Source organism: Salmo salar, chromosome ssa05 (genome assembly GCF_905237065.1).
Source record: "Salmo salar chromosome ssa05, Ssal_v3.1, whole genome shotgun sequence".
NCBI lineage: Eukaryota > Metazoa > Chordata > Actinopteri > Salmoniformes > Salmonidae > Salmo > Salmo salar.
The window spans coordinates 14,744,253-14,756,616 of NC_059446.1; the positions used below are offsets into that span (position 1 = coordinate 14,744,253).

Below are 12,364 nucleotides of genomic sequence, written 5' to 3' on the forward strand. Positions count from 1 at the left end.
TGTGTATCGTGGCCTAATGACACACTGACCACATTTTCCGCTGGTTGCTAAAGTGGCACTCTCCCATTCCAGCACAGCTACCAGGCATTGCAGTGGTCTAAATGCATGTTCCATATGGACAGCTCCTTAGCGAGATACACGCTCACTCACTCACGCACGCACGCACGCACGCGTCAGGTTCCAAAACCATACAAATCGTCTGTCAGCAGTTTTGTGAGTCAAAACAGATTTCTACAATGTCCAGAGTATCAGGACTACTGTAAGAGGTTACCTGTATCTGTTTGTCTCTGGTAAAAGTTCCCTTAAAGAAAGGAACAGGTAGGGAGAGAGATGGATGCAGGGAGAGAGGTAGATGGAAGCAGGGAGAGAGGTAGATGGAAGCAGGGAGAGAGGTAGATGGAAGCAGGGAGAGAGAGAGAAATGGAGGCAGAGGGAGAGAGAGAGCGATGGAGGCAGAGGGAGAGAGAGAGCGATGGAGGCAGAGGGAGAGAGAGAGAAATGGAGGCAGAGGGAGAGAGAGAAATGGAGGCAGAGGGAGAGAGAGAAATGGAGGCAGAGGGAGAGAGAGAGCGATGGAGGCAGGGAGAGAGAGAGATGGAGGCAGGGAGAGAGAGAGATGGAGGCAGGCAGGGAGAGAGAGCGATGGAGGGAGGGAGAGAGAGAGATGGAGGCAGGCAGGGAGAGAGAGCGATGGAGGCAGAGACAGATAGCGGCAGGCAGGGAGAGAGAGATGGAGGCGGAGAGAGAGAGAGAGAGAGAGAGAAGGAGGCAGAGAGAGAGATGGAGGCAGAAAGAGAGAGATGGGGAGAGAGATGGATTCAGAGAGAGAGAGAGATGGATTCAGAGAGAGAGAGAGAGAGATGGAGGCAAAGAGAGATGGAGGCAGAGAGGGAGATGGCGAGAGAGGTTAGACCCAACCAAATCATGAGAAAACAAAAAGATAATTACTTGACACATTGGAAAGAATTAACAAGAAAATTGAGCAAACTAGAATGCTATTTGGCCCTACACAGAGAGTACACAGTGGCAGAATACCTGACCACTGTCACTGACCCAAACTTAAGGAAAGCTTTGACTATGTACAGACTCAGTGAGCATAGCCTTGCTATTGAGAAAGGCCGCCGTAGGCAGACCTGGCTCTCAAGAGAAGACAGGCTATGTGCACACTGCCCACAAAATGAGGTGGAAACTGAGCTGCACTTCCTAACCTCCTGCCAAATGTATAACCATTTTAGAGACACATTTTTCCCTCAGATTACACAAATCCACAAAGAATTCGAATGCAAACTCTGATTTTGATAAACCCCCATTTCTACTGGGTGAAATACCACAGTGTGCCATCACAGCAGTAAGATCTGTGACCTGTTGCCACAAGAAAAGGTCAACCAGTGAAGAACAAACACCATTGTAAACACAACCCATATTTGTTTATTTATTTTCCCTTTTGTACTTTAACCATTTGCGCATCGTTACAACACTGTATATACATAATATGACATTTGTAATGTCTTTATTCTTTTGGAACTTATGTGAGTGTAATGTTTACTGTTAATTTTTATTATTTATTTCACTTTTGAATATTATCTACTTCCCTTGCTTTGGCAATGTTAACATATGTATCCTATGCCAATAAAGCCCCTTGAATTGAATTGAATTGAGAGAGAGATGTGAGTTAGAGGGGATGGGAGCTTCCTGTAGCTATAGCAACCACTGCCACGCTGCTCCAATCACCAAGCTAATGTGTGGTTGCTAGGGAGACATTGCAAGATTTCAGGGAGATGAGTTTAGGCAGCTGTGGTTTTCACTCCAGAAGCTGTTGGATTTAGGATCGAAGACAACCTTTGTCTCAAATACACCCTATTCCCTATACAGTGCTCTGGTCAAAATTACTGCACTATTTAGGGAAAACTGTACAATTTGGGATGAAAACAGGGATTATCCTGCATCTAGTCTCCTAAAGGACCACTGCTTGAGGGGAGAAACACTCATCGGCCCTGCCTATTGTCTCTCCCTTTTGTGTGTGTGTGTGGCTCTGTAAGTGAGAGATTCTCTGGCATGCCAATGGATTGATCTGTGATGGCTGTGTACACACTCACCCAGTTCTGTCTCATACGTTTCAACAGTGTTTATTGGTTGGTGATGTGTTAACTTCTCCTTGTCTTTTCCTCCCTAGTGACTATGGTTAGGTTTTAGGATTTATCTTTGTGTATTCTTAATGAGGGTTCCCTCTGTTCCTTCTGTATGTCTGAGTAAGATGTCTTGTCTGCTCATCATCAAATTGGGTTGTGTTTTGTCCACAAGCTGCTTAGTTAGGGCTGACTACCTGAGATCTGGAGAGACTGGCTCAAATTCACTGTTTTATCCTGGAGTCTTCATTAACACCTAAACGATTTAACTAAGAGTCTATCCCTCTCGGCTCGCTCTCTCTCTCTCGGCTCTTTCTTTCTTTCTCACCCTCCATTCCTTCAGCCCTCTCTCTTGGCTCTGTCTGTAAGAGTACATTAATTACAGCTGAAGCGTTTCCCAAAGGTTCAGAAGGCAATGAAAGACAGGAGGAGAGGAATAGAGGAGAGGCGGAGGGGGAGGGAGAGAGGGAGAGAATGGAAGAGTTGGAGAAAGTGCCGATGAGGAGGAGAGTGGGTAAGGAACACAGAGTAGAACATGTAGGGACATATAGGATGTATGGGGAGGTTGGGAGGACCTGCTCTATCCTGTCCCTGCTGGAGGTCATCATACATGGTCTTTACAGTACCAATGCCCAGGCACTCGATGTGTGTTTGGTTGTGTGCGTGCGTGTGGATGAGTTTGTGTGTGTGTGTACCATTGTCCTAGCCAGCAGCCTTATACCCAGGCTTGGTGTATTAGCATAGTGTTAACATTAGCAGTAAAACAATTAGACTGTGTGGGTATCCCAAATGTCACCCTATTCCCTACTGGACCTGGGACTGGGGCAGGGCCCTGGTCAATAGTAGTGCACTATATATAGAGCCATTTGGAACACAGCCTGTAGCTACAGTAGTATGGCTAACAGACTCCACAGAGAGGACAGACATTTGTGAAACGATTCATCACAGAGAAAAAGAGCAGAGACGGGGAGGCATGATGGAGAGAGAGTGGAAGACTTACTGACTTACTGACTTACTGACTTACTGAGTTACTGAGTTACTGACTTACTGAGTTACTGACTTACTGACTTACTGACTTTGACTTACTGAGTTACTGACTTACTGACTTACTGAGTTACTGAGTTACTGACTTACTGAGTTACTGACTTACTGAGTTACTGACTTACTGAGTTACTGAGTTACTGAGTTACTGACTTACTGACTTACTGACTTACTGACTTACTGACTTACTGAGTTACTGAATTACTTACTGAGTTACTGACTTACTGACTTACTGAGTTACTGACTTACTGAGTTACTTACTGATTTACTGAGTTACTGAGTTACTGAGTTACTGACTTACTGAGTTACTGAGTTACTGAGTTACTGAGTTACTGACTTACTGACTTACTGACTTACTGAGTTACTGAATTACTTACTGAGTTACTGACTTACTGAGTTACTGAGTTACTGACTTACTGAGTTACTTACTGATTTACTGACTTACTGAGTTACTGACTTACTGAGTTACTGAGTTACTGACTTACTGACTTACTGACTTACTGACTTACTGAGTTACTTACGGATTTACTGAGTTACTGACTTACTGAGTTACTGACTTACTGACTTACTGAGTTACTTACGGATTTACTGAGTTACTGACTTACTGACTTACTGAGTTACTGACTTACTGACTTACTGAGTTACTTACTGATTTACTGAGTTATTGACTTACTGAGTTACTGAGTTACTGACTTACTGACTTACTTACTGAGTTACTGACTTACTGAGTTACTGACTTACTGACTTACTGAGTTACTGACTTACTGAGTTGGAATAGTAGAATACACAATGCAAACATTTCTCTTCTCCCTGTGTAGAAATAAACTGTAAAACTGCGTATTTTTCTCTATGCCACATGGCAAAATGACTAGAATTGCATTAAATGTTTTAGAAAATTGTGAAATCTTCTCGATGAAAAGTGTGTAGATTTGTGGCATTCTTGCTTTAAAACCACAACATTTTCTCTATGCCTCGTGGCAAAATGTGTAGAATTGCAGGAAAAGAACTAAAAAGTTTTCTCTCCGCTGTCAAGAGGGCTGCTAAAATGGTTTGCTTGCAAGGTGGGTACACAGACCCGCAAGCCACTGTGGCCCCCCATGATGAGTTCAGATTTTTGTAGCCCCCACCCCATCATTGTTGCCCATCCCTGGTCTAACACAATGCTACAGCCTTTCACAGACCATGTGGTCCTGATTAGAAGTAGTAAAAAGCAGTTACCCAGAGCTTTCTTCATGGGCCAAGCCACAGCTGCCCTGCCCTGTCAGGGATAGGCACAGAACAACACATCACAACCCAGCCCTGAACTGCCTAGCCTATAACACTCGCAGCAGTCTGTCTTTTCACCCCGTAGAGACCCCATTGTCATTTCATGGTAACTAAGAGAGATTTGGGAACACAAAATGCTGCAGCTCCACCTCAGCCTTTAGCATGGGATGCCACTGTCTCTAGGGCAACCACGGAAGGTTAATGGCTCCTATGGCAACCAGGGGAAAGGGGACGTCCCTGCCCAGAACATACAACCAATGGTCACTCACCACACAGGGTAACAATGTGATTACCAAGAACAGGTGGACCTTTCACCAAAACCACCTACCCTGCAGCTGCATCCCAAATGGCACCCTATGCCTTGTCTAGTGCGCTACTGTTGATGGGTCCTGGTCATAATTAGTGCACAATTTAGGGAATAGGGTGCCATTTCAAATGCAACCAGTCCCACCAAATGCATTTAGGCTGTCATATGGCCTGATGCTATGGTAATGAGATGCATTAGGTTAATGGTATGAGTGGTTTCTGTGTTTGAAGTCCGACCAGGTCTGGTGGGGTCTGGGAACATACTCTTAGTGTGTGCCACAGATTGAAAGGCTGGTAACTGCCGGAGAGATGGGGGAGGGGGAGAGAGAGAGAGAGAGTGAACAAGAGAGAGTGTGAGCAAGAAAGAGGGTTAGAGAGAACGAGAGAGACATGATTAACTATTTCAGCATGCCACATTTAGCGCAAATAGTCAATTGAATTTCTTAACATTACTGTTGTACGTTTTCCATCTAGATTTACTTATAATACTGTATTTTCTCTCTCTCCGTCTCCTCTCTCTCTCTCTCCGTCTCCTCTCTCTCTCTCTCACTCTCTCGCTAGGAAGTGGAATTAGAAGTGCAGCTCAGTTTCCACCTCATTTTGTGGGCAGTGTGCACATACCCTGTCTTCTCTTGAGAGCCAGGTCTGCCTACGGCGGCCTTTCTCAGTAGCAAGGCTATGCTCACTGAGTCTGTACATAGTCAAAGCTTTCCTTAAGTTTGGGTCAGTCACAGTGGTCAGGTATTCTGCCACTGTGTACTCTCTGTTTAGGGCCAAATAGCATTCTAGTTTGCACAGTTTTTTGGTAAATTCTTTCCAATGTGTCAAGTAATTCTCTTTTTGTTTTCTCGTGATTTGATTGGGTCTAATTGTGTTGCTGTCCTGGAGCTCTGTGGGGTGTGTTTGTGTTTGTTTGTCTTCTCCTGTCAGATATCATGTGCTATGTGGTTTTGTGGTCAGCTTTCTGGCTGCTTCTCCCTGTTTTCAACTCCACTGGGACGTTGTGTTTGAAGCACTGCCATTGTTCGGTGGTTCGGGAAATGTGGCCGGCACACACACACATCACTCACACACACACTCACTCACAAGCCCTATAATTGTCTCTCAATACTAGCTGGATCTCTCTCTCTTACTCTTCCTATCCCTCTTCCTTTTGCTCTTTTACTATCTCCCTTTCCTTGCTCTCTCTCTCTCTCTCTCTCTCTCTCTCTCTCTCTCTCTTCCCCCCTCTCTTTTCTCAGCAGCAGCTCCTGTCTAGGTGCCAAGCTCTCTCAGAATGATGAAGGTTCATCATTGCATCTCTCCATAGACAGTGTCAAACTCCATGATGATTTCTCTATACACAGCGCCTCATGTCATGTCAGATGGATGGACCTCTCGTCTCTCTCCTGGGACACTGTTCCCTACTGTACATAGTGGGCCCTGGTCAAACGTAGTGCACCAAATAGGGAATAGGGTGCAATTTGGGATGCAGACAAAGATTAGTTCATAGTGAAGAACTATTAATATTCTTTAGCTGTGTTAAGTTAAGTTGTTGAAGGGTGTGTGTGTGTGTGTGTGTAGCGAGGGTGGCGGGATTGTGTGTGTGTGTGTGTGTGTGTGTGTGTGTGTGTGTGTGTGTGTGTGTGTGTGGTGCCGCGTGTGTGTGTGCGCGTGTCCACTGGGACAATACAGCTCACAAAGGAAGATGATATGAATGCATATGATAGAATCATGACTAGGAGTGCCCAGAGAGATCACTCCAGATTCAAGGCAAAATTTGATGTTTTTGCTGGTCCCCAGGAACGTCGGGAGATGCAGTCAAAAAAGATGATATATATATAATTTTCCACTAGGGAAAAAAAAGTGCCCAGAGTTTGAATTGAACCTGCAGTCTATGGAGCAAGAGCTTGCTGCTCAAACCACTACTGCACCATCTGTCCACAACAAGTTAGAAAGGCCAGTCTTAATAAATGGCTAAACGTAACCGAGGGTTGTTTTCTGTTTTAAACCTTCATTTTTAACTTAACCAATTTGATTTAATGGCTCAACTGTTTGTTTTTTTCAATCACTTTGGAAAATATTTCAGATGCAAGTGGTATATTTTCAGAATTCTGAGCACAAAACAAAACATGTATAACACTTGTAATTCCACTGTTTTATGTTCAGAACCTTTGAGCATTTGTTGGAGTTAACTAAACACTTCCTTCACCCCTGAGTCATTCATGCAAAATTACATGAGAACATTTTGTTTATCGACCGATACTTCAGATAATGATAGGCTCAACGTTTAGTCATTTTAACTAGGATTTAATCCAATAGCAAGAAATGCATGATACCATTTTCTAAACAGATATTTTTGAAGTGCGGACTATAAGGAATAATATAGGGTGAATACCAGTTACAGTATTTAACCATGTACCAGTATTTACACATTTTTCAAGTTTAATGCAAATAAAATATATATGTAATTTGTCTGTATCCAATGTAAAGTTTAGAGCTTGTTGAGAATAATGTCATTCTTACAGTTTCAGTGTCTGTAGATGAAGAAATCATCAGATACTGTGTATACAGAAAGTATTCAGACCCATTGACTTTATCCACATTTTGTTACATTACAGACTTATTATAAAATGTATTAAATATTATTATTTTTTTCATCAATCTACACAAAATACACCATAATGACAAAACAAACACAGGTTTTTTAAATTAAAGCAAATGTATTCAAACTATTTGCTATGAGACTTGAAATTGAGCTCAGGTGCATCCTGTTTCCATTGATCATCCTTGAGATGTTTCTACAACTTGATTGGAGTCCACCTGTGGTAAATTCAATTGATTGAACATGATTTGGAAAGGTACACACCTGTCTAGATAAGGTCCCACAGTTGACAGTGCATGTCAGAGCAATTGTTTGCAGAGCTCCGAGAAAGGATTGTGTCAAGGAACAGATCTGGGGAAGGGTACCAAAACATTTCTGCAGCATTGAAGATTCCCAGAAACACAGTGGCCTCCATCATTCTTAAATGGAAGAAGTTTGGAAGCATCAAGACTCTTCCTAGAGCTGGCCGCCTGGGCCAAACTGAGCAATCGGGGGGGAAGGCCTTGGTCAGAAAGGTGAACAAGAACCCAATGGTCACTCGGTCAGAGCTCCAGAGTTTTTCTGTGGAGATGGGAGAACGTTCCAGAAGGACAGCCATCTCTGCAGCACTCCACCAAGCAGGCCAGACAGAAGCCACTCCTCAGTAAAAGGCACATGACAGCCCTGCTTATAGTTTGGCACCTAAAGGACTTAGACCAGGAGAAACAAGATCTCTGGTCTGATGAAACCAAGATTGAACTCTTTGGCCTGAATGGCAAGTGTCACGTCTGGAGGAAAATGGCACTATCCCTACGGTGAAGCATGGTGGTGGCACCATCATGCTGTAGGGATGTTTTTCAGCGGCAGGGACTGGGAGACTAGTCAGGATCAAGCGAAAGATGAACGGAGCAAAGAACAGAGAGATCCTTGATGACAACCTGTTCCAGAGCGCTCAGGACCTCGGACTGGGGCGAAGGTTCCCCTTCCAACAGGACAACAACCCTAAGCACACAGCCAAGACAGTGCAGGAGTGGCTTCTGGACAAGTCTCTGAATGTTCTTGTGTGGCCCAGCCAGAGCCTGGACTTAAACCCGATCGAACATCTCTGGAGAGACCTGAAAAGAGCTGTGCAGCGACGCTCCCCAACTAATCTGCAGAGAAGAATGCAAAAAACTCCCCAAATACAGGTGTGCCAAGCTTGTAGCGTCATACCCAAGAAGACTCGAGGCTGTAATTGGGGCCAAAGATGCTTCAACAAAGTACTGAGTAAAGGGTCTGAATACATGTGATATTTTTTTATCTATGTATTTTTTTTTTATCTATAAAAATCTAAAACTTTTTGGGGTTTGTCATTATGGGGTAGTATGTGTTAGTTGATAAGTGGGAAAAAAACCAATTTAATACATTTATTGGTGGTATTGGTGCAGAGCGGTGTTGGTGCAGATCGGTGTTGGTGCAGATCGGTGTTGGTGCAGAGCGGTATTTGTTTGTTATACTCAGTCAGTTGAAAATGCGCTTAGAGTTTTGAAACATGTGCCTAGACTTGTGAAAATTGCACCAAAGTGATTGAAAAAGTGAGGGAGACGGAGAGGGGAGAGACGGAGAGGGGGAGAGACGGAGAGACGGAGAGAGGGAAAGGGAGAGGGGGAGAGACGGAGAGAGGGAAAGACGGAGAGACAGGGACAGAGGGAGAGAGGGAGAGAGGGAGAGAGGGAGAGAGGGAGAGACGGAGAGAGGGAGAGAGGGAGAGAGGGAGAGACAGAGAGGGAGAGAGGGAGACGGACAAATAACTGTGGAGAATACCAACTCTGTTTACTAGAACAAATCACACGTGATTTAGTAGTCTCTCTCTCTCTCTCTCTCCATCTCTCTCTCTCTATCTCTCTCTTTCTCTCCATCTCTCTCTCTCTCTATCTCTCTCTTTCTCTCCATCTCTCTCTCCATCTCTCTCTTATCTCTCCATCTCTCTCTCTCTATCTCTCTCTTTCTCTCCATCTCTTTCTCTCCATCTCTCCGTCTCTCTCCATCTCTCCGTCTCTCTCTCTCTCTCTCTCTCTCTCTCTCTCTCTCTCTCTCTCTCTCTCTCTCTTTCTTTCTCTCTTTCCATTCCTCTCTTTCTCTCTTCTCGTGGAGAACATGTAGGAAAGGGTATTTTGTTCCATCTCATTAATCTCCAATGAAGGAATCGTTTCTGGATCTTCTGGAGAAAATTAGTCTTGCACATTGTCTTTATTTTCACATCACACCAAACTGTTAGCCGAGTGTCCACAAACGGTATACCCGACACCCGGAAACACACACACACACACACACACACACACACACACACACACACACACACACACACGCAAGTAGGCACGCACCACAGGAGGCTGGGGCACCTTAAATAGGGAGGATGGGCTCGTTGTATTGGCTGGAGCGAAATATGGAATGGTATCAAATATTTCAAACACATGGTTTGATACCATTCGCTTCGTTACAGCCATTATTATGAGCCATCCTCCCCTCAGCAGCCTCCAATGGCAAGCATGCATGCAAATACACACACACACACACACACACACACACACACACACACACACACACACACCATGTCTATGTCTGCCTGTCTGTAATGAGGGTGGGCTGTTCTGTCTGGAGAAGCAGGGAGGAGGAAACCTAATGAAACCCAACAATATCTCTGTCAGAACCACCACTAAACAACCCTCTGAGCTCCCCATAAAACACTAATTGGCTCATTTTGAACAGTTACTGTAGTTTGGTGAAATCAGTTTTGTTTCTCGTTTTTACCATGGTTTATCATGTAGAATAGGTTGGGTGTTCAGTCTTTAACCTAATCCACCATCTCTCTCTTTCTCCCTCTCTTTCCTCCTCTCCCTCTCTCTCCTCCTCTCCCTCTCTCTCTCCTTCTCTTCCCTCTCTCTCTCTCTCTCCCCCCTCTCTCTTTCTCTTTCTCCCCTCATCTCTCTCTCCAGTGTGTGGGTGTGGCCTGGCTCGATCCGGGTTCTTTCAGAAGAGTGGTGAGTACATCTGTACGTCAGACTACCAACGTCTGTACGGGACGCGCTGTGACCGCTGTGACGGATTCATCACCGGGGAGGTGGTCTCAGCACTGGGGAGGACCTACCACCCTACCTGCTTCGTCTGCAGTGTCTGCAGGTACACACACACACACACACACACACACACACACACACACACACACACACACACACACACACACACACACACACACACACACACACTCTCTCCCTAACATGCATACTGTACACACACTCTCTAACACACACACACACACACACACACACACACACACACACACACACACACACACACACACACACACACGTCTCCTGATTGATCATTGTGAAACAGTGAGGGTGAGCTCTTTTGTAGTAAGCTCTGTACTGCGTTTCAGTGAACTGGTGTTTTGAAAAGGCAGCATAGATGGTGGGAGACAGAGACACAGAGCGTGCTGTCAGAATAGGACAGGAATAGCAGCGATGCTTTTGTGGCTAGAGTAACACGGCCTCCATTAAATATGTAGAGTAAAAGTTGAAAGCGCAGAGCAAGGCTGACGGTGCAGTCTCTGGAGGGAGAGACACACGCAGCTAAAAACAGTCACACACACACACACACTCCTCCAGTCTACTGCTCCTTTAGTCTACTACTCCTCCCCAAGTCTACTACTCCTCTAGTCTACTACTCCTCCCCTAGTCTACTACTCCTCTAGTCTACTACTCCCCTAGTCTACTACTCCTCTAGTCTACTACTACTCCTCTAGTCTACTACTCCTCTAGTCTACTACTCCCCTAGTCTACTGCTCCTTTAGTCTACTACTACTCCTCTAGTCTACTACTCCTTTAGTCTACTACTCCTCTAGTCTACTACTCCTCTAGTCTACTACTCCTCTAGTCTACTACTACTCCTCTAGTCTACTACTCCTCTAGTCTACTACTCCTCTAGTCTACTACTACTCTAGTCTGCTATTCCTCTAGTCTACTACTCCCCTTGTCTACTACTCCTCTTGTCTACTACTCCCCTAGTCTACTACTCCCTAGTCTACTACTCCTCTAGTCTACTACTACTCCTCTAGTCTACTACTACTCTAGTCTGCTATTCCTCTAGTCTACTACTCCTCTAGTCTACTACTCCTCTAGTCTACTACTCCCCTAGTCTACTACTACTCCTCTAGTCTACTACTCCTCTAGTCTACTACTACTCCTCTAGTCTACTACTCCTCTAGTCTACTACTCCTCTAGTCTACGACTCCTCTAGTCTACTACTCCTCTAGTCTATTACTCCTCTAGTCTACTACTCCTCTTGTCTACTACTACTCCTTTAGTCTACTACTCCTCTAGTCTACTACTCCCCTAGTCTGCTACTCCTGTAGTCTATTGCTCCCCTAGTCTACTACTCCTGTAGTCTATTGCTCCTCTACTCTACTACTCCTCTAGTCTACTACTCCTCTACTCTACTACTCCTCTAGTCTACTACTCCTCTAGTCTACTACTCCTCTACTCTACTACTCCTCTAGTCTACTACTACTCCTCTAGTCTACTACTACTCTTCTAGTCTACGTCTACTTCTCCTCTAGTCTACTACTCCTCTAGTCTACTACTCCTCTAGTCTACTACTACTCCCCTAGTCTACTACTCCCCTAGTCTACTACTACTCCTCTAGTCTACTACTACTCCTCTAGTCTACTACTCCTCTAGTCTACTACTCCCCTAGTCTACTACTCCCCTAGTCTACTACACCTCTAGTCTACTACTCCTCTAGTCTGCTACTACTCCTCTACTCTACATACTACTCCTCAAGTCTACTACACCTCTAGTCTACATACTACTCCTCTAGTCTACTACTACTCCTCTAGTCTGCTACTCCTCTAGTCTACTACTACTCTAGTCTACTACTCCTCTAGTCTACTACAGCTCTAGTCTACTACTCCTCTAGTCTACAACTCTAGTCTACTACTCCTCTAGTCTACTACTCCTCTAGTCTACTACTACAACTCTAGTCTACTACTACTACTCCTCTGGTCTACTACTCCTCTAGTCTA

At 44.7% G+C, this 12,364-nt stretch overlaps 1 protein-coding gene across 2 annotated transcripts in view; it reads left to right on the forward strand.

The window, feature by feature from the left end:
• LOC106604260 (actin-binding LIM protein 3) overlaps positions 1–12,364 on the forward strand; it is a 183,731-nt gene that overhangs the window by 31,959 nt on the left and 139,408 nt on the right. For both annotated transcript variants that reach the window (XM_045717924.1, XM_045717923.1), the window contains exon 3: positions 10,278–10,461. In XM_045717924.1, the coding sequence (XP_045573880.1) occupies positions 10,278–10,461 (184 nt within the window). The remainder of the gene's footprint in view (positions 1–10,277; positions 10,462–12,364) is intronic.